A 24000-nucleotide genomic window follows, 5' to 3' on the forward strand; every position below is an offset into this window, starting at 1 on the left:
CACGACTAGTGTTTTCACAGACAATAACAAACCTTTATAACAATGGCGGGATTCGAACCCGCAGCCGCAGCCTTTTGGCTGAAGAACGGATACGCTAACCACTCAGCCAAACTAGCCGGCAAAGATAAAAATATGACAAGTGATGCACAAGTATTGATGGGCAATATGGATTGTTAGCGGATCTCCCGTGGTGAGTCTACGGACACCATAGAGATGTTCATATAATGATAATAATAATATAACCCTACATTTTTACAAACTAAAAGTTTTGATTTTTATTAAAAACAGGTAATGTCGCTAAATATTATAATTAATAAATAAATTAATAAATAAATAAATAAATAAATAAATATATATATATATATACTTCATATTTATTTATTTAATTATTTTTAATCAGGTTTCCTCGTGTCTAAAAGAATTCTGGATGTCCACGAACATGAGAACTCTGGGAATCGCTGCGAAAGGCTGTAAGCCTACATCATTTCCGTGGAAGAACTAAGATTTCGATAATCAGGGAATTTTGTTCTGAAGATTGTACTTTTTCAAAGCACTTCAGACCTCCCTCAGAACAATAGTCTCATACTGGGGCGATGAAAATCACCTAATAACATTTATAAGTATCCAGCCAAGTCGGACTAGAACACAGCCTATGACGTTGTCCAATTTGCTAACGAGTCGGTAAGTCTATTTTTAAAAGGACTGGTCCAGTATTGTCTACTTATATGAATACAAAAATGTAGATCGAAGAAAGAAAAAATCTGTATGAGGTAAGTAAAAAATAAACAAAGAGTATAAATAATGGTTGGGGAAGATGAAACCCTTTTCCCTCTACCTAATTACAATACTAATCGACGTTATTCTAGTAAAATTCATAGTATTATGAAAAAGAAAATTATGTCTTACTTGGCAGCACATGACGGTCTGTAGGAAAGGGGAAAGCAATAACCCTATTTAAAAACTATCTCATGTCCATGCAGGGTAGTCAATCGAAAACGGTTGCAAAAAACATCAGGTGAATCGCTTAAAGGTTCACAAAAATGAATTAAGCCTTTTAGAATAGCAAAATAATCTAATTAAGAAGCACAAAGCGTAGTATTATTTAGCGAGTCAAGGTTTACAAAGAATGCGCTTTGTGTTGAAATTTCCATTAACTTTCTCTGTGTCCCTGTCGTTAAATGACCTCCGTACATGATCTTCGCATAAGAGCCACAGAACCTGAATGTGAAAATCAACTGCCAGTAGTCACGTTATATTAAATACGAACAAAATTTCTCTCCACTAGCCTTTTAACTAATCAGCTTCTTGTTTATGAAAGAGCTGCTGTCTGCCGCTGTGTGTTAACACAGACTGATGTTTTTATTGCTTGTGATGAGCAAGAAAACCCAAATGAAGCGCGATTGTTTGAACATTTAATGAATGTTTTCGATACAGAAAATTCGGTTGAGGCATAATTAAGTAGGATTTCAGTTGAGAAAAGAAGATGAATGTATTATTGATAAAAAGTTTTATTTATATAGGTAGCACATTTAATATATATAATGTGCCGTCTGAAGAAAGCTTCAGTTTTGACATTTACATCACAACGAGCGTATTTAGTGGCACGATCAAGGATGCAAAGTGCGCGTTTAAAACCAAATTGTTAATTTGGTACTGACATCACTGACAGTTAGTGTAAATGCTCTTGATTGATTTTCCGAATTTGGGATTTTAGTAACACTGTGGGGATGAAATTAAAATATGCTTTTGATCTTTTAAGTTTTACTATAATTAATTTTTTAAACGTTTGCTTTGACTATATAAGACTGTTTTTCATTTTCTCTTGGATACCAAATGCAAATGACATCAAAATTGATGTGAGAAACCAAAATTTTTAAATAAATGAAAAACATGTTTTTATTGTTTCTTTCTTTTTTTTTTTTTTTAAAAGACTGTATTTTTGTGTAGATTTAATTAAATTGCATAACTAAACTAACCCCTAAGTTTGCTATATTGATTTTGTAAATTTCAAGCAAGAAGATATGCAAACATTTTTTTTCTTTTCAATTTTAATCCCGATGCAGTCCTCCTCAATATGTCCGCTATTTTTCGAGACTCTTAAGCCCCTGAGCAAAATACGATGACGCACAGTGGCCTGGATTGCCTTGCATTAATTTAATAAAAACCCAGCACTTGTACTCCGTTCAGGTTAAAATCATCGGAGCATTCACGACTCGGTAGAAGGGATGCGGTTCTTCTAATTGCTGTCCATTGTGACATCGGTTATGGGGAGAACAAATAGAATTAACATGGCGATCCATGACAAGCGACGGTCGTATTAATTTCATGTCTCCGTTTCAATTATGACTACTATAGATCTAATTCAAATAAAACGAATAAAGCTAAAAAAAAAAAAAAAGCTAACAGGAAAACCAAGACTGGGGTTGTTGCGAACTCCGAAAGTTTGTACTCTTAGACACTATTACGTATAATATTATTGCATTAAATTGACAAAGCTTCTTAGTACATTAATACATTTTTTATTAACTTGGCTGACTCCTAGAAAGTGCACTAAACCCTGTTATGATATATTATAAAAATATGTAGGGGAGAAGACACAGTGATGACATTAGCTCTAGTGTAATTAACGCTTCTCAGTAACCTATGGTAAACATCCAGTCGGTACAGACCGGGAGAGGAGGGGAGGGAGGAAGAGAACAAAAAAAAAAAAAAAAAAAAAAACTTTTAAATAAGCTAAGGAACGCAAGTGGAAGAAGCAATGTCCTAGTTGGCATTATGCCCAAATGCGGGTTGCCAGGGTGTTTCCTGAACACATTTTTCTTATCGTCTCAGATTGCTCTTTGGCAAGAAACCCAAAATGAATAAAACATCTCTTGAACGACAGCGCGCATTCGTCTGGCCATTTACTCGAGTAACAATGCTTTACTTTACTTTATCTTGTTAAATATCTTTCAAAACGTTTCTTGCTCTGAAAAATGCTTGTTAATCTGTTAACAATGACAAGAATTCGATTGAGTTTGAATTTAATAAGGTGCCTTCTGATTTTTACATGCGAACTTCCTCGTTTACGATCAGGCCAAATTTAAATCCAGATTTTTTCCAACCAAGAGGCGCATCGTTCATCGACTGCGATGCGGAGGAGACGCTCTTCGTTAATAAACATCCAACTCGACTATTCCAGAAGCTTTGGCCCACTAATCAATCGCTCGAATGCAATTATTTTAAACATTAGTAACATAATTAGGACTAGTACGGTATTTACAGCAGTGTTTATCTAATTGTTGAAGATGCTCAACAATTGTAAACAAATACAATGATAAATACTAAAGTAATGTTCCTATCCCCCCCCCTTCCCAGAGAATATAATCTATTTAAAAATGACATTTGCATGGCTTTATCTTTCATCTATCGCGAGCATTTTGTCATTTTTAGCAGTCTCCATATCTCTATACACTTCGCCATCGCTGAGTGAGACAATGTATGTCGACCCCGTAAAAAAAAAAAAGTGTTCGTGAGCAACTTGCTTCTTGTCCCCAAAATGACGTTCTCAGAGTGTATATCCTTGTATATAAAGGGCCAAAAAAGTCAGTAGTCAGAAGGTGTGAGATCCAGGCTGGGTAGGATGGATGGGTAGATCAGCCCAGCCAACCGTTGCAGTTGCATCCCAATAATTCAATTGAATTTGAATTTAATAAGGTGGCTTCTGATTGTGAGGTTGAGCGTTATTGAGAAGGAGTTTTTCATGTTGCTGATAGGCCGAACTCTATGGATGCGTTTTTCCTCCAGTTTTTGCAATTAAGAATGGTACTTGGAGACGTTGCTGAATAAAAATAAAATAAAATAAAATGTATTCGTACAAAGCGCTACGTCAGAGTAAAAGCTTTTATCGAGTCGGCATACAGCGATTCACTTAGCTATGGCAAACGTATATAAAGGATGATGGAGACTTTATTGAAAAAAATGACATGTTCGTGAAAGACGGAGGATTAATCCATCTTACAGCCATTGTTAAATAAATTATATTTTCTGAGAACAAAAATAGGAAGCATTGCTTGAGTATTCCCCCTCATATGAAACGCACGTGTATAAAATGCAGACAGACAAAAATATTTCAAAAGATTTAAATGATATAATAAATTTTCTTCAGTGAACTTTTTTTAAATTATTTCACTGTTTTGTTACAATAATTCGATTATTAGTCTTTTATTATTTTCTTATAAATCGGTAGATTTAATACGAAAAAAAAAACGATTTATTTCATAATTTATGGACATTTGCATACTAAAACAGTTTATAATTATGAAGGGATGATCAAAAATATTCTGAACAGCGTCTTTTTTGTAAGGAAGTTAAAACACAACAAAGATGGAGGTTCCAGTGATCGTTCTACTATTTGGACGGCATTGTCTAATAGTGCAAAACCAATAGTGAAATGTCTCACTGTACAGCTAAAGGAAAATTTTAATGTACAAAAGTTGTTTTTGTAGATTTTAATAAATACTTGAACTAAAATATTTACATCGAAATCGTCCCATAAATAAAAACAACAAAGAGAAGCACGAAATGATAAGTCTAAATCATTAAATAGATCTCATTAATGTTACTACTGTATCCAGGATACAGATTTAAGATATCTAAACGCTTCACATTGCAACTGATTTTCTAATTTTCATTCAATGAAGAATAATTACTTAAGTCGTTCCCGAAAAACGCAGGCATTTTCTGAGGTAATTGATGATATCCTAAAAAAATATTTCCTCTATAGGGTGTGTTGATTAATGTATTGCTAGCAATTCAGTGCACTGCATGAAACATTGTTACTCCCACGGGCATAAAAACACAGTTATGAATACCCAAATGACAACACCCAGGTTATTGGATAGCCGCCTCTAACAGACCACCCATGTCCCAAAGGAATATTTAGAAACGTAATGTAAGTGAAGGACGGAATAAATGCATGTCTTCCCCAAACAAAGACCACGAGAACTGCCGGTCATTAAAATATAGCCCATGTCTGCTCTTCCCTAGTCACGTAGAAACGACAGCCTCGCATTACGACGTCTCGTCTCTGATATTAATCGTCTTCTTAGGCCTTCCCTATCATCAAACAGAGCAGTATTTGGAGAGGGAAGGGAGGGTTTATCTCATTTGTCATAAGTACTAATCATCTTGTTGAAGACTCCATTCCGAAAGTCAAAAAAACTGCTCGATTTATAGGTGTTTAACCAGAGGACGTATAAAAACATCTCCTGGCTAACCTCGCTTGTTTTCATGTGTTCTCTAACTACATATTTCAAGAAGAAAAGGCAATTGCTTTTTAGCAACGCTAGCTATGCAATTGAGCAAGTGTTTTTGTCATAACCTGTTTTCTTCGCTTTTCTTTTAGCAATGTTTATTCAGTCCAGCAGTTTAGGATCTTTTTTAACATTGAATAATTTATTTTAAATATATTTTTAAATGTTTAAATAATTAAAATTATTTAAACATTTAAAAATTGTCCGGAAATTATCAAAGACAATTAAAAAAAGTCGTTTGCCAGTGTTTACGTAATCAACTGTTAGATTATTGTTTACCATGAGTACGTTTTTATCCTCTCTGCTTTAGTTGGACGGATTTATTGAAATATGGTGTTCGGGATCGTTACTGAAATATGTCAAGCCAACGCTGCTTTCGTTTCAGTTGAAATTATTTTTAATGGCAAAATGTGTCAGAGCAACCCAAAATGAATAACTCTGCTCTAGCTGGACGGAATATACTGAAAGTTGTTATTCAGGATCTGGATTAAAATTTGTTGCTTCAATCGGATCACTTATAATGGAAAAATTAAGATCAACCAGCGCATCATTCCTTCCCCCCCCCCCCGGATAAGTCGAAAGTCAACCTGCGCTGCTCAGATGGAATTTAGTACATCAGACGTAGACTTGGTAATACTTTTCACCAGTACTTGAATGATATATTCAAAGCTGTTACTTACCAGATGATTTGGGGTTCGTTCTGTTTTGAGTAAAGAAGTTGGTTGGTTTTATATTTCCTGCAGGATTGCGCAAAGCTGGTAAATACAGTAACATCCAAAGAAAGTTTCTGCAATAGTAAGCATCAGAACTCCATCATTACCCGAATCTTAATCTTGTTTCAGCACTACTAGCATCGAAACAATATTGAGAAAAACAATAGGTAAGAAGGCGTTTTGAATGAAAAGAAGAAATGGAGACAACAATAATACAATGGAATGATCAACTCAAATATGCACATTGTGCGTAGTCTGATTTGCAACATATAAACGCGGTGTGTATGTATGTATGTAATAAAGGCAAACGGTGGTCCAAAACTATTGAGAAAACATCACTTGGATCATAAAAATTGTTGTATTCTGTAGGATGTTTTCGGTTCTGTATACGAAACACTAAATAAATATGGTATTGTGTATATATTTATATAAATTCCATGCACGAAAGGTTGTAAATCTGCACTACATTTAGTACTGTTGGCTAAGAATTGATTATCTGGAAAACGTGGCATTTTTTCCAGCCACTCCATACGTCCAGTAAACAGGATGGTGGTTTAATACTGCCCAGTGAAATTCATATACCACCTTAAAGATATTTACAAGCATCCATGCTCACTTTGGGATTCGATTCCACTATCTGTTGGTTGGAGAGTGGCTATGCACTTATCCACTTACGTTTAACGTCCATTTTTTTTTTTTTTTTTTTTTTTTGTAACACAGAAAGCGAACCATTACATGTTATATTGCTTCACTTTCTGTAATTCATGGAGATGACAAATTTATTTTTTTTAATTGATATTTCATGCACAACGTAACAATAAAGTTACTAGTATTAAAATATTTTTCTGAGCACTATTCTAAAATTTAATAACATATTTAACTACTGTACAACAATCTAATTCTCCGACAGAGTCGTAAATATCATATCGCGAATAACAATAACTACAGTTGTGGGAAAACGGATTCCGAGGGGGACCAACAAAAATTCCAGTTCTCAAAAGAGATGGCTTAAATTGATCTGCGAGTTAAAAATTTCAAAATACTGTATAGGTAATTGCCTCGCAGATCGATTTCTTGGGCGCTACTCTATTGAACTGGCCACTGGCATCTTGCTACTTTCTTCTAATCATGTACGAACGTGAATAGCTACTAGTCAACACCCATATGCAGTTCAACTCCAAACTCATCGGACCAATTTCCCATCCTCTGCCTTCATTCCCCACACCTCCGCTCTCTGGAACAGTCTTCCTGTTATAGTGAATACAATACTCGGATCTTCCAGAAACGCATAAACAAATTTCTTTCTACTACTTTCTTACTACTTGCCCAAACACGGGATTTCTGTGTCATAGGTCTCGGGACTTCTTGTGTATGGAGCTGATATAATATATGAGAGAGGGAGGGAGAGAGAGGGGGGGGGGTAGCGCCAGACAAAGAATCGAATGTAGTTCCATTCTTTGTCTGGTAGAAAAGAATGTAGAAAAAATAAAATTTATTTTCCACTCTTTTAATTATTACAGACTCTTTTGCGTTAATAAAATTAACGACACGAAATTCATGAAAATACGATGAAATCAGTATTTGGGATTTTTACAATCCCAAATACTAATTTCATCGAATGAGCTTTGTCATGCAAAAGTGCTATGATATTGTTTGCATGAAAGTGTATCGTAATTTACTCACTGTGTTGTTGTTAGTATAATTAACAGTTCAAAATAATCGAATCACATACATTCGGATTCAGAAATATATAAAATCTGAAAACCATAACTGCTGTCGTACTGATTCACATATCTAATACCTGTGAGGAATAAAAGCTTGACGTCAAACCGGTCTGTCAAAACAACAAAAGCATAACCCATTTGAATTTTTTTTTTCTTTTTACTTCATAATCTGCAGCTAATGTTGAGTAAAATCCTTTTGAAGTCATTATGATAAATCTACACTGCACCGTTAAGCAACGTCACGTAGCTACAAACAAGCGTAATATATTATATGAGTTAGAAGCGATCGCAATTTAGGCAATAATTTTTATCTGCTGGTTACTAGCAATAAATTCCATGTTAATTAGTGACAATTAAAGAATACTTAGATATAGCAATCATACGTTTAAGAGGCTAAGAGAGAAGCGTGTTCACTGTTCCTGAAAGTTTTTTTTTTTTTTTTTTTTTTTTTTTTTTTTTTTTTTTTTGACAATAGGTTCTTGAGCATGTCCAATGCAGTAGAGAAGTTTTTATTTCTTTCTGTATATTTTTTTTTATATTATATATCACACACGAGAAAGGTCTCAAGACCTGTAACACGACAACATTGCCGTGTTTAGATTATACTTCGATTGTTTTTATTGTTTTGATTGCCATTATAGAGAATCGTTTGGCAGTTTTGCAATACAAAGAACCATCATAACCAAATGTTTTTTACTGGGTTTTTATTCCAACAATGTCCATTTAACCTGTATCGTGCGCGCTCCCACATGCACGTAGGAACAGACGGAAAATGGTCTTGAAAAATTCGCCATTTATACTTTAGCTAATGATAGAGCATTTTTTTTTTTTTTTATTGAAAGTGACTGGCACTTAAATTAACTGATATCTTATCTATGTCGTTGATATTATTATCAAAGAACAAAATGTTGTATTTGGTAATTTCGGAGAGTTAGGTTGAAGATATGAGGCTAACTTAAACTTCCATGTCTAAATACTTTACTCAGTTATATTAACTATGTACAAAAATAAAATCCAAGGATTGATAATAACAATAAAAGTTGTAAATTTCTAGTGTGAGTAGGTATTATTCAAGGGTTGTATGCACGCGATATATCCGGTTCAGCCTTGCTCGAGCGAGTTCGTTTCGGAATCTTGTCTAGTTCACTTCGCTCACTGTTATTAATGAGATTTAGCAGATTAAGTTTCATTTACATAAGAAGTAGTTTATAATGCGTTGATTTTATATTAATCAACTGTTTCACTCCCTACTATATAAAATCCGTTTTAAGTCCATTTTATCCTTCCGCCATTTTATTTATCTTCCTTTCTCCATCTCATTCTTAATTGATTGGCTTCAGGAGGAAATACTGGATTTTCCCGATATTGTCTACCAATATTCTATCTATTATCTGCGATAAAAATCCAATACAACGACGAAAGCATTATTGATAAAATTAGTGCTCTATCTCCGTCATTTTGGTATATACTGATCTTTCAGCATCGAGTTATATATTTTTCTTAAGGGAAGGAAGGCGGATGAAGGTCGGTATGCCTCTACACACTGCTGATTGGCAGCAGCTCATCCCTAAAAATCACTACATAGAATTTCCAGAATTTTGTGACTTATATTTATGAATTTTTAAAATGAAACTTATATTTAATTATTTAATTGGATCTTTTAATTAGAAAAACAACAACATCAATTGGTTTCATTTATTTCGTTTTAAAAATCAGTCAGTATTTTACGCATTATGTAGAATATTATTGTAGTTTAGATAGTTGAAAATTTGAACGTAACACATATACCCTTTAGAAAAAAAAGAAAAGATATCTATCTATCTATCTATCTATCTATCTATATATATATATATATATATATATATATATATATATATATATATATATATATATATATAAAACTGGTTATTCGTAAATTTGATATACTGTATTTATCTATCCAACCTAAGGGAAACAGCTCTCTGTTTTACTTCCTAAATGTACTGCGACCGGCCAAACAAGGAAAATACCAACAATGGGAGGGAGGGTGGCGAGATTATTCATCAGGAACAATGTCACACTTCATCCTTTCTGGTGAAAAAGAAGAATGAAAATAAAACTTTTTTTACGGATAAAGTAGTATGAATTTTCATAGTAAGAGGGGAAATTTCGCTGTTATGAACGCCATATGAGCTATTGCTAAACACGTTTCCGTATCATGTTCGTCTTACTGCTTATAGAGTTACTTCTCTCTCTCACCATATCACATTACACAAAATGTAGTTTTTCATCCCGTGAAAACCTTCCTCTCCCTTTTCCCAACTCTATCCTGCTCGTGTTCTTTCAGCCCGAGAGAACAACGTCTCACTTCTGACATTTAAGCTGGCTGCGGTTTTGTTAAGCAAAAGATAACATTGAACTTCAGGTTGCAAGAAAGGTCTAATCTCTGCTGCCAGCAGTAAAATAACGGTCGTTAGCAAGGCCGTACCTTTACCTTCCCTGTTTCCCTTTCTCCGCATTGTTACGAACATGTTTGGGTCTGTGCACGAGCACACTTCGATTTCATTCTAGTTCCGGTATCCGAATGGTCTCAATGGCTGTCCGACTCTTGCTCTTTTGTTAGTCATGCACGTGCATCCTGGCGTTCGGAAAGCCGATCTGGGAATGCCATAGTTGGTTCGCTTTTCCCTCCCATTCTTGCATGCTACGCTGGACCACGGATCCGTCACGGACCCGTAGTTTTCCATGGTCATTGTAATCCGTGGCGCCGACCACCTCCGCAGAATAACAGTCGCGCCTCTTAATTGCGGTGTCGGAGCGGCAGACGGTACGGCACTTCTAAATGGCAACCTACCTGCGGTTTAACTGTTGCACTTCAATTTTAATATCAAACAGTGCGGTGGCATAGTGACCATTGCTGTTGCCGAGGTGGGGGGAGAAAAGCAAAGGTCACTTGGATCAACATTGAATCCAGACCTGTCTGACTAAGAGGCCAATTTATGAACTTTGGGAAGAGGAAGGGGTAAAACGGTTGTCAAGGGAAATGTAGTGTTTATCTTAATATGTAGATTTTATATGTGAAAGCGTTAATCAAGCAGTGGATTTTCATTCCCCCTTAATACCCCCCTCCTCCATTCAAGATTGAATGCTGTTTTCGATACAGCTGCCACTTGGGTGGGAATTTATAGTCTGGGAAGTTTTATCCTGGGATATAAAGACTCTTTCATACCTTGTTTACATAACTACTAGAAAAAGCGAAGGGACACATGGAGACGTCTCTCGTTTATTCTTTAAAAGAAACATAAAATTATCTAATTATCGAATTAATTGAACCTCATATAACCCCTCCCCCCCTTTTTTTTTTCTTATTTCAGTCTCCAGGTATAATATACATAAAAATATCACCATCAGCTTCCCGATTCGTTTTATAAAAAAAAAAAACTCGGTTTAGAGGAAAAAATATTATAGTGCTATTATCAAAAAAAGGGGATAAATAGATCCCGATAATTAATCTGTTATCAATTACTCTGAACATCTGCACACATATTTTTTCAGAAATTATAAATGAATCTCTAATATTAAATGACGAAGACCAACTTTTTATATCTAGAAAAACTGCGCACAGATGCAATATTTTCATTTAAAAGAGCTCATTGAAAAATCGGTTTCCAGTTTTTGTGTACCTTATAGGTTTACATAAAGCATTTGATAATATAAAATTACTACCAGATATTCTAATTATAAAAACGAAAAGAAAAAAAAATCACAGATATAAATATCTTTGATAAGCTTTACTGAGATAATAAGTGTATAATAAGGTACTGCAATAACGAAAAAAATTGAAATAAAGATCGGAGTTAATGAGAATGGTTAAGTCCACTAATGGTCATTATTTTAATGAGTGAAATGATAACAGAACTAAAATACAGGACATTAAATAGAGTAAACGCAAATGACATAGTGAGGGTAGCAGACGCAGAAGATAATTTATAAAGAGAAGTGCTACTAAACAACAAATCAGGTGTAAACTTAAAAATAAACAGAAAAATATCTGAACATGCATCTTAAATACTTAGGAATGCAGATTAACTCAGAACGAATAAGAGAAAATGAAATAAAAACGCAGTCACTTAAGACAAACAAGATGGAAAAATAAAAATCTTAATATTATAAAATAAGACAAGTATACATAAAAGTATAATAAGACTGTTTTTAATTTGTGCGTCTGAAACAAGCGCTTAAGATTAAAAAAAAAAAAGACTGAAACACCACTGCAGAAATAAAAAATACTTCGGAAAATTGCGAGGAAAGAAAAATTAGATAGAATCAAAGATATGGGGATGAGGACAATATTTCTTCTAATGAAATGTGGCGGCCATCCAAAATGTAGTAATTGTAGATTCGACGGTGAAGTTTTTATGACGAAAAAAAAAATAAACCGACTAAGCGTAGTGTTTGCCGTTCTGCTTGGTAGAGTAAAAGCGTTTCTCTTTGTTTCTCCTCTCCAATCACGAGGTGTGAGTTGGAACCTACTGCGAACTTGGAAGGTTGAGAATATGGTAGATGAGTTTCATCGCTAGACATGAGACCACAACTCTCTTCTTGCTGGCTTGTAGTAGTGTGGAAAGGTGTCTTGTGTTTGGTCTCTAGAGAAGACTTCCAAGATTTTCTGGCAACAATTTTTACAAACTCCTTAGGTAATATGTGACAAACGTCGAATGCATAAGATGACCTAAAAATGTAAAACATTATTTATGGAGTTAAATTCAGATCGCCAACGGTTCATCATTTGTTCGAGGATCTTCAACATGATTTCCTCACTGGGTAATTTTTCTGATTGATAAGATTTATTAAAATAGTAGCTATTCAAATGAGTTGCACTTTTAAAAGTTCGGAACAGTAATGTGGGTTTGAAAGTTCTGATTGTCAAACTGTTTCACAGCTCCGCTAAGTAGAATACCCTAACTTGCTTAACGTTATCCATTTTTAATCCGTTTCTCTCTCTCTCTCTCTCTCTCTCTCTCTCTCTCTCACACACACACACATACGTTTTAATTTAAAAGGCACTCGATAGGTATTGCCTTGTCCTAAATGCAGACTTCGCTAACAAATTGCTTATAATAAACATTAATTAACAGCAAGGCGAATTTTTGGTAACGCTGGATACCAAAAATTTGGTAACGTCTGCGAAGAAGTTGACAAAGCAAATTTGCTGTTTTTCTTTTGTGCGTAACAGGGACTCAAATAACATCTGTCGACTGTTACTATGCTGAGCGTTGAATTCATACGTTCAAAGACTTCAAACGATAGTCTTTCTAGAAGGTCCTTTCGGAAGTGTCATGTTATAAGAAGGATTAGTTTCCAGACTGTCAACCTTCGAATATGTTTAAAGGTTTCTGCTAGGAAGAAAGTTGTCGAAGGTGTTATCCTCTCTGGATTAGGTCCTGTAAAAGATTATTTGAAAAGGATGAAAACTAATGGGAGGATTTGTTGGAGTCGAGGTCACAACATACTAAGCTGGTTTACGAACAATAAAACAACTACCGGTGTATTTTGTTAACAATTCAGCTGACTATGGTCATCTCTCTCTTTCTCTCTCTCTCTGTTTGGTAGGATGAAAATCCCTAGTTTAGGGTAGAAATTTCCCTTCCACTTCTTTCTGTATGTCAGTCGAGAAACTAGATGACAATCTTCTAAAAAAAAACAGCAAAGCTTTTATGGTAAACATGACACATCACTTCTTGGTAACTAAGGGAATATCGCAGAAAGTCCCGTGTATACATGTTGAGAGACTTATTCTTTAGATTTCTTAATATTATTACTATAAAAAGTTAAATGAGTTGCTCAAAAGGAGAAAAGTTTTTATAAGATAACTTGCGACAAACAAGACTCATCTAAAAAGAACATGCCAATCAATAAAGAATAAAAATATAAGACAGCTAAAAGGTATTACACCTTGAGACATAAGTTACATATAGATGTCGAGCAGTAAGTAAATTTTATTTGCAAACAGTAACAAAAATGATCCTTATTAACCGAGAAGTATTTATGTGCTATCCAGTCCTTTTCGAGTTTTGGTTATGTGAGCACAGGTTACCATTTTTCTTGCTCTTTGGTCTCTTCTTTCAGCAGTTGTAATTTCATATTGATAAACGCGTTTATACTGTCATTCCTGTTATGTTGTTTTCCTCTCTTTATGCCCTCAGCCTTCCCTGATGATTCATTTGTTCATATACATGTCCAAAAAATAATACCTTAAATTTGGTTTTCCGTTTAGGATACTAGAAAAATTGTTAAATTACCTTTTAGTATGAATGCACCCTAAGAACGTTGTTAGGAATGTAATATATTAGTAACAATCATGATTAGTAGAAATTAATTGTCATTGTTATTACATAACTTAGCACTTGCCCAAAACACCTAAAACCAAATTTAGACATTATCATATATCTTTTCAGAAATAACAATTATTAACGTATCCAAGTAGTTTAAAGCTATTTTCAGTGTTATTACCCGCGATTCACCCTTGCTTGAATCAGTAAATAATGCCTGCTAACTGCGTATGTTCTACTGCCGGTTTGTATTTTTTCTGAAAAGTCAATTGGAATGTTGGCATGGTTGGTCGAGTGAATATCGACTCTTCAACTAACAGGTCGAGTTCGTATCCCACTGCGGACATCAATATGTGTGAATATCCGTAAGTGATAGATGATTTTCGCCGCTCACCGACGTGAGATCACAAGTTGCTTACTGGAGGCATGAAGTGGTCTGGAAAAGCTATATTTTGGTTTCTAGGACAGCAGAATTGGATTATCTAAACACGTCAATGGTGCTAAAATGTACCACAGGTTTACAACCTATCGCATAGTTTAGTGCGGGTTAGGAGTCACATAATAAAAAAAAAATTATTCCATCTATGGTGTTAAACGCAGATTAGCTTTACAGCCGTTCGTGCGTGTGATTCACATAATAACAATAATAATAAAATTATGTCTTAAACAACTGAGACAATGAGAACAATCTGTTAATCCTATGCTGGATGAAAAAACGTGACTTTTCCTGGATATATATATATATATATATATATATATAACTGCTGCATTCGTATGAGGTTGATTCAGTATTAGTTGAAAAGTCTTCACAACCTCCTAGACGAGATTCGATTCCAGGTCTCGCCAAGAGAAGGGCGACTGCATTATAGCGGCAACTGTTGCAAAAGGGAAACTTGTCTCTCCCTTTCACTTCATATGAAATCAGCTAACTTACCTTTGTAAAACTCAGACTGGACGGGATTTGAATCATTAGGAAATATATAGGATTCGAACCATGATTAAATAAACTGCAGCACACATTGAACTTAACAGTGCTTGTTTGTTGTTTCCCTTCTCTACACATTTCAGGAAAAAAAAATCTTCCAAAATTAAAAACTGCATATTTAAGAGGATTCGAGCAGTAGTTGCTGAATTCATTATTTCCATATCGAGCCTTATTATCCGCTGTTCTCTTCTCGTTACAGACTTTCCTTAATGCAAACTAATATTTCGAGAAGTACATAAAGCAGGTTATTTTTTATATTATTTAATCCGTTTAACTTTAAATTCGGGTGATTAACGAACGACATCAATCAATACCTCATGTATCCTATTCTTTTCTTAGACTAATAAAAGTTTCTACCATTTCCCTTCCTTTAGAAAAAAAAGGGGAAAAAAAAAACAAAACTAAACTCATTCTGCACAGTTAGAAGATCAGCGCATGCTCTTTGACTGAAAAGACCTCGGTTCTGATCCTCCTCCCCCTCTCTTTCTCTCTCCCAGATGCAAGCAACTTTTATAATGGCTTTTCAACTAAAATTTGTTAGACAGGTCTCACAATTAGATTGCGCAGTTTTCCCTCCAAAACTCGAGTTCATCTCCCCCCCCCATACTTCCTCAAGTTCGAAAAAAAAAAAAAAAAACAGACAAATCACCCATGAAACATCGACAGCTATAATACACTCTCCTTATGTTCTTACTGCTTCGGCCTAAACAAGAGCGTCATCTACAACAGTATATTTTTAATTGTGGCTGTAAAAAGGATGTTTGTTTGTTTTCGACTTGTGATCTTAAATCATTGAAAATGAAAAAAAAAAAAAAAGAAATCTCAAGTTAGTTAACCGAAGGATAATAAATATTCCTTATTATTTCATACCATGTAGGCAAACGATGCTTGATCTTTGAAACTTCAAAAGTTTCAACAGTAATTTGATGGCTTTTAACAGTATGTTCAAACTTCAGATAGTGGTCTCTCTCTCTCCTTAATGAACCTTTTCATTGGACATCCCTTTTCTTCATGTTAAATAATTTTTACATATGGTTTATCTAAAATGAATTAACAAAGTAATAGTTTTTAGGAATAAGGTCGTATGTGCGTAAAAGTAAATGCTTCGCGCATTTCAAATAATAAAATAAGACACATTTGTTATTTACATAATTGAAAACTATATTCATATTTAGGCTTATTTTTCAGCACCTTTAATTTTCGCGAATTCTCTCTCTCTCTTACACACACACATGCACACAGTACTGCATTTGTGTTAATGCACTTAACTATAACGGTAAAATCATATTTATAATATAAATACAACAATTTTTACAATAATTACAATACATCAATAGAATTATGTGTTGAACTTTAATTTTATAAGCGATTTAAAATTTGCAAAACAATGATTCTGCATTCATGTTATTATTATTTTATTATCAAAGACCTCCAGGGAGTCAAGAATTCATGAAGAGAGGCCATACATCACTCACAACAGCTGCCATACATTCTCTTAAATTCATTTACACTAGATGCACTCAAACTGCTCCACTCAGTGCTCTCTAACAGAAAATTCTCTTTCTCTCATTCTCTTATCCACACACAACCTTTATTTACACCGATCCCCCCTTGCCCACCTTCCATACTTTGTTATTTTATGAAAACTGCATCCGATCTAATGTTCTATCTGATCTAATCCGAATTCTGCTGTTTGGACAAGTTATGTACAGATAAAGAAGTTATTTGGACATTACTTTCACCTTTCCCTGATATTGACTCGTGAAAACCCTGGCTTACGAAATATGTAACCTTCGACATAAATTCTCTTGAGATCACACTATTTTCAAGACACAACTTCCATCTGAAGAATCCGTATATATGTGCTTTTATTAGTACAGTACTTTAGAATTTGGATAGGGAAGTCATGGGCCTGGCAGCACTGTTTTGAATTGTTTCACTCTGACACCAGACTTGCAAATTTTTGGCAATATTTCTTAGTTCTTATCAGAGAATCAAGACTCATCAGAGGCACTAATAAAAAAAGGGTTTATTTTTATTTCATTATTTCTTATGTGAATTCACCAATAATAGGTGTGTATCCTGTCGCATATTAGCGTACCACAAGTGAGCTACGTGCTAGATAGCCTCGAAATGTTGCTCTAGAGACTAAACCCAGTACTTTTTAAGCCTTCAGTAAATAGATCGGTGATCTGGAATGAGCCATAAAAATCATCCATCAAGTTAGATTCGCAATAGCATTCATGTTATGATGATAGTAATGAGTATCACAGCAGTTGAACTAGAGACATTCTTGGCTTTCCAAACGCTCCACATGTTGGTTGGAGAACGGAAACGCCATCCACTCAGCCAACCACATCTGGTATTTAAGGTATCTGAAACTTGGATATTTTGTAAATAATAAAAAAATTCTTGAATATTGGCAATTTAGGTACACGTGATCCCAGTGCAATGTGTTTATGCTGTGGTGTCATATAGTAAATAGAACATCGACTACACTCATTGGTGGATTTTGGGGTGGATAGCTATGAGTTTAATGAGATAAAGTAAACGATATGCATAAGAAATAAATTCCATTGTAGTTGAATCAAATAGCATATCGGCAACAATAGGAGAAATTTAATTTTATAAAAGGATGATCAGATTTAGAAAACATTTCTAAAAAAACTGTCCTAGAAAAAAGTGATTAAAAAACTACTCTCCGAGGTCATTGCATAGTTTGTTTGTGTGGTTGAACTAGTTCTGATCGTATTACATTTAGTTTAGTTAACTATTTACCGGTTTTTTCAATTTAAATGTTATTTATTTATATACTTTTCATAAACCATATTAAACACTGTTTGATTATTTTATAATTATTTAGCTCTATTTCTGCAATAGAAAAGCGACAGTTTGCAAATCGGTGCACCACTTGTAACGGAAACTACTTTTCCTATATACGGAATGACACAATATGCCTGGTCTAGGGTGAAACTTCTGACCTTGCACTGAAAATCTGTAAAATGGCTCATTCCGCATGTTTCACTCTGTCTTAACTGATTAATATTACGATTCTAATTTTCATAAGTGGTTTTTGTTGGCTTCGTTAAGATTGTGATCGGTAATTTGCAAATGAAAATATTCTGCAGAAATGCCATTTGTTATTCTTATTTATATATGTACATCTGTTTTGTATGTCACGCTCACATTTGATCAAAAGGAACTATTACGGTCGACTATTTCAGGATACGTGTTTTTAAAATTTCCTGTGGTGTTATTCCTTCCTGATCTGATTACGAAGGGAATGTCTTCCGTTTCCGTTTTTCATCCCAAAATTGTTATTAATGGATTCAGCGGAGTTATTGAAAAGCAATGAGGGGTCACTTGTAGTTCCTTTATGAATATCGTAGAATTTACACATAAGTGATTTATTATGAAATGTTTTATATTAAACGATTTTTATTTATAAAATCTAATGAAAATTAGTTATATTTTGACAGCATGTACTGCTTTTTAGACACACGCACACACACGAGAAACTGCAGAACCTACAGTATATTTAGTTCTTTGTGTATGCATTGCTTTTTTTTTTTTTTTTTCCTCAAAGAATTCGAGATCCATTTTCATTTTAGGTGGTGGAGAGATTTAGACTGCTACCATAATACTCATACCATTTCTGGCAGCGGGAAGAAAATAAGCTTTTTGAACTCGACTGGGACGAAATAATGCGAACATCATTACAACTTATCCCTATGTCTTTGTACTTCCAGGAACTTTTTTTAAAAAGCATTTTCCCTGCTATGTAAAGAATGTGGCTACCATGTTTGATCCTGAAATATAACTCAGCAATTTCCCAGTCAACACAATAATACATGATTAGGTCATTCATTTTCTCCTTATTTAGAGCTCCTGGACGACCCCATGTTAACCCCCTATTTATTGTACGCGGATTGACGGGTATGCGTTTCCTTCAGAAATTACAATATTTGTGAAGAAATTGGGCCAATAAGAATTTAAGTCCATTATATTAAAACTGTGAATGTATACTCCAAAATTCGACCTCCTTAGTGGTCTCTTAAAAAAATAATAATTTTATTACAAAGTTTTTTCTGCTTCTCTAAAACAGTTGTTGTAAAGATTGCCATCTAAGTCTTTGCTAGAGGTATTCGATTAAATTTAGCTTTTTTTTTTCAAAAGTCTGTTAATACATATCTTTGCAAACCGAACATTTACTGAAAACAGTTCATTCTTTAGTCTACAAAAAAAAAAAAAAAAAAATAATAATAATAAAATAAAATAAATAAATAAATAAAACCAAGAACATACATTTGTTGAATATACTAATACGGTACCTCAGCTTAAATATAAGAGTGCCATTTTTGAAGACCTTATTCAAAGCCATTTTGGCATCTAGAAATCAATTTGTAGAAGTGTAGTTTTTATTATGCAAAACTACACTTCTTCAACCCGTCCGTCCCGTAGGACGAGTAGAATCCTCTAATATTAGGATTTACGATGAATTAATACAGTCGGCACATCACTCCTCTGCTGCATCCCGTAAGGGCAAGTTTTTTTTTTTTTTTTTTTGGCTGTAGATCTATGTGTTCACTGGGCCATTTTGCCTGTTCTGAGGGAGACGAAAAACCCGTATTACCGGGAGGAAAAAACCCTCTTCTTCCATACGAGACCGGCTAACTCACCATTTGATTGAAAAGACCTGATAAAGATTCCTTACGTCATAGACGGAGTTCTAACCCCGGTCTTTCGAACCAAAGGACTTGTCTATACCGACTGAGGTACGAAGACTAAAACTACACTAGTGTTGCATAATAAAAATTGTTTCTCTTTTTTTTTTAAATATTTACTCTAATTTGCTTGATTTGATTTCTCCCCCCCCCCGTCTCAGCCTGGCAAGCTAAGATTTAATAAAGTAAACTGGTAATATGCTAAACTATGACAAGTACCACTTCTATATCCTGTTGTACGTCCTGATTATTTTAATATGAATGTTACGTGCTGCCATCTATTATGATTTATTCTTATTAATTTTGATCTTTGATATTCATTCTGATCTACTAGAGGGAATGTCGTGAAAAGTAGATTGTCACCAATACCCTGGTGACAATCTAATTTGAAGTCGTTTGCTCCAAACTAAGTTTGAAGCAAACGGCTGCAGTAATGAAACTGAAAGATATTTAAACGCATTATAAGAGAGACATATTTTGTTTTAATTATATATATATATATATATATATATATATATATATATATAGTTTTATGATCATTCTGTCATCATATATATATATATATATATATAATTCTTACAATAAAATGTGCTGTAGAGGTACGGCGACTTTTTTTGTATTTCTCTAAGCAGCCAGATGGTGTATGAAATTTAGACTGAAAATATCAAAAAAAAAAAAAAAAAAACGCCAAAGATACTGAGTGTGATATGCTGTATTAAAAAAAAAAAAAGTATTTAATAGCTGAACAAAAAAAAAAAAAAAAGAAAAAGAAATCCACCTACCGTGGACTCTTTTTTGTTCAGATTCGTATTAGCTTTTAAACTCCTGAATTGTGCAATTATTGAAGAATTTCAGAAACATTCTTGTTGCATCCAAATCTTAAGACAGCACTATCTCTTGATTAATATGTCGATATTATTAATAATAAAAAAAACATCGAAAGAGTTTGTCTAGATATTTACAAATACTCGTCATCATATTGAATGGAAATTCTTATGTTCAAAGAGAATTTATTTAAAAATCTCAGCTTCATCGGTCAAGTAAGCCTTTGTGGTAAACAAAATACAATTCATTGTTTAGCATAAACATGGAACATGCTTTTTATCCCCCACTCTATTTTTAGCTTTTTTCTAAAGATATGTAAACAATGAGGAGAAATGGGCTTTTTATTTTGTTGTCTACGAATACTGTGTACCGGAAGAGAAATTTGTAAGGCTGGCACGTTTTAATAAAAGACTGACGCTTTTTTTCGCTTGTGCAGTGTACACAGAATATATCAATAGAAGCGCCAGACCGTTTGGCCCCGTCGAGTCTAATGAGCCATGAGCTGCTTTTTAAGACATTTCTGTGGAAAACCCTTTGGATTGTATGTAAACTTTGTCTGTGGCTTACGCGTCTTCGGAATGAGTGCGCTTTTGATTTCCAATAGTGTTTAACCTTCCTTTTTCACCGTTCTTATCCTGTTAGACTCAGTTTTGTGCAAGAGTGGTTTTTGTTCAAGACATTTCTATGAGATTTTCTGCTAATCTGGTTTTGTTTCCCCAATATAAAGCTTAAGCTCGCTTCTTTTTTGTACACACTAAAGACGACTGCACGACACTAAAGCAACGGAAGGCAGGGCGTCTTGTTAGCCATATGGTCTACGCGAGGCGCATCGCCGAAGCCCAACCTCCAACAGATTGACCGCGCTAAAACCTTACTCGGCACATAGTCACCTTCTAATCGTCTTTGGATGGCCTTGCAACCAGCTGACGGGGTATTATTGTGGGAGCGCGGAGACTTTGGTAGGTCAACGGTGAATGAGAATCCTCCTTGCGGGCTTTTCGGTAGTGAACCACGAAAACCTCGGAGGCACGGTGAATAGCATATTTGTAACAACACAACGGAATCGCAGACCCGGGAAATTTGACTCTTCTTTCTTTCCCCCCCCCCCAGGACTTCAGGTGTATTTCTTAGCTACAGAAGGGGACATGAAACTAGGAGGGTGGCGGATTCACTCACCGTTGACGGGATATTGCCACCAATTCAGACGCCGGCACTGATTGTGATTCGTCGTTCAACCCCCCCCCCCTTTCCCTTCGCCTCCCTTCATCTCTTTTTTTCAGATCCCCAATTCTTTTTAGACGCCGGTACTTGGGAGTAAGTTGTCAGAGATGGGGTGGGTCTGAGAGATTTAAAGCGCGGACATTCCACTGCTAGACACATTGTTGTTATAGCCATCGCAGGGAAAGGACGGTTTCTGCTAATTTAGTGTAGGCCTACGTATGCAAGCCATACTAAGATTGCCCATCTTATCGGTCATAGAGTTCATAACCGTTTAATAGTAGAAGACTAATAGTGATTCGTCTTTAACTGTATTCAAATAAAGTAAAATATTGTTGGCAAATCAGTAAAGGTATTTATTTGAATATGAGTATTATACTTCTGCATATTAGTTTAATATTTGTGGTGATTTTCAGCGAAGTGTCCAGCCTCGATCAATACCACCCTCCCTACATGCAACTCCAAATGAAAATTGCAATGTGTAGAGCCAGTTGCTTGGATGAAGTAAGTATTTATTTATTTATTTATTTATTTTAAACGAACTTTGCGATTACCAGTAATGAGTGTTAGTTCGAGTAATTGATTGTGTGTATCTGTATTTTATTATTACAACTCGTGCATTATTCGTTTTAATTTTTCACCCCCATTTTTAAGATGATTGAACGAATGCTATGACATATATATGCTCATAATTTTAATTTATTTTATGGTGGTTTAAAAAAAAATTCGTATTCTATAAGGGGCGTTAAAAATCTTAATTTCGCATGTATTTTATATGCATGTTCGAGTTGTTGCCCCTTCCTTTGGACAAGGGATTTCAAAAAATTAAATTGAAATGTCAACAAGAGAGGTAACAATTTTAGAATTCTTGTGTTTCGGATAGATCCGCTCAGCATAATAAAAGCTGGTTATGATAGTTTAGTTAAATTTGACCGTATTTAAAATTTATTTAACTTTTGCAATAAGAAAGTATTTTGTGTAGCAGGATTAATAAAGAGAAACAGTACTTTTTTTAAAGGTATTTAGACCAATTCTCGATATCGCTAATTAGGAAAAAATATAAAACAAAAATATCGTTCCTACTATTCCTAATAAAATCTTGCTATGTAAAATCTATTCATAATGATAGCAGATAAACTACTAAAATATTATTATTTATCCATATAAACACTCACAAACTTATTAGGATGAATAACTTTCAGCGAATATTTTGACCATTGATCAATGAATTAGCAATTTTAAGAGAAATTTCATAATTCTAATTAATAATTAATCGATCTTTTAATATAGCATTAAATTGCAATAATGTTTGTAAGATTATCGCCAATAATAAACATTAAGTGATTATAGCTATTAACATTTATCCGAACCGCACATAAACACTCAAAAGATGCATGCCAAATGTAGGAATCGGTTGCGAGCTCTATTAGAGATCACTGGTAGAGCTTAGTTTCATGGTAAGCGGATATATTTCTCTTTAGAACTTTCCCCCACCCTCGTCATTCGATTTTGAACATACCTTAGCTGTTTTCGTGTGTTACATTTTGTAGCAAAAAGCTGGGAATGAAGTTAGGTGTCTCGTAAAGTTCGTAACTTTGTTAAGTTAGAAGTATGTATGTATTCCAAATATCTAGCAGTTATCTGCGAGATCGAACCCTTACTACATATCTCTTCCTCTGTTGAACTCGATATTCCTATCTCTCTCGTCCGTCCTAGGACGAGTTGAGCTCCTTCCTAATGAGAGGTTACTGGCGTATTAATTCAGCCGGTTCGCCACTCCTCTGCTGCATCCCCTAAGGGCAATATTTATGACTGTAATCCGTGTGTGTTCACGGGGCCGGTTTGTCTGCTCGCGGGATCAAAAACCCTAGATAAACTGGCGGAAAAAACCCTGCTGTCCACGCCCAAGACCGGCTAACTTGGCTATGGCTGAGGAAGATCCTTAAGCTCCTCACGTCGTCGACGGGAATCGAACCTAGGACACTCCTTCCCCAGGCATACGGACGAACTCGATATTGGGAAAAGTTTATCCGGAACATACTGGAAATTGGACTTCGATTTTATTTAGTTTTTAGAAAAGTGACTGACAATCATAATACATTATTTATCAGCTTCTCTTTTAAGAAAGCGTCGGATACGTCTATCTCAATTTAAAACGAGACAGAAGTTATTATTCTGTGTATTAATGCATTTGACTGGCTCAATC

General features: G+C 34.7%; 1 protein-coding gene across 3 annotated transcripts in view; it reads left to right on the forward strand.

Moving 5' to 3' along the window:
* Nucleotides 1–521: 521 nt before the first annotated feature.
* Nucleotides 522–24000, forward strand: part of LOC150102492 (uncharacterized) — a 177207-nt gene continuing 153728 nt past the window's right edge. Inside the window, exons 1-2 of one of the 3 annotated variants that reach the window (XM_090399429.1) lie at nt 522–681; nt 22211–22298. In XM_090399429.1, coding sequence (XP_090255555.1) covers nt 653–681; nt 22211–22298 — 117 coding nt within the window. In that variant the 5' untranslated portion in view covers nt 522–652. Of the gene's footprint in view, nt 682–21016; nt 22299–24000 lie in introns of those variants that run through there. The other 2 variants (XM_090399428.1, XM_090399427.1) reach the window with 2 other exon arrangements.

The sequence above is a fragment of the Typopeltis vanoorti genome, chromosome 10 (genome assembly GCF_054136105.1).
Source record: "Typopeltis vanoorti isolate ZY-2024b chromosome 10, IOZ_Tvanoo_1.0, whole genome shotgun sequence".
NCBI classification, from domain to species: Eukaryota; Metazoa; Arthropoda; class Arachnida; order Uropygi; family Thelyphonidae; genus Typopeltis; species Typopeltis vanoorti.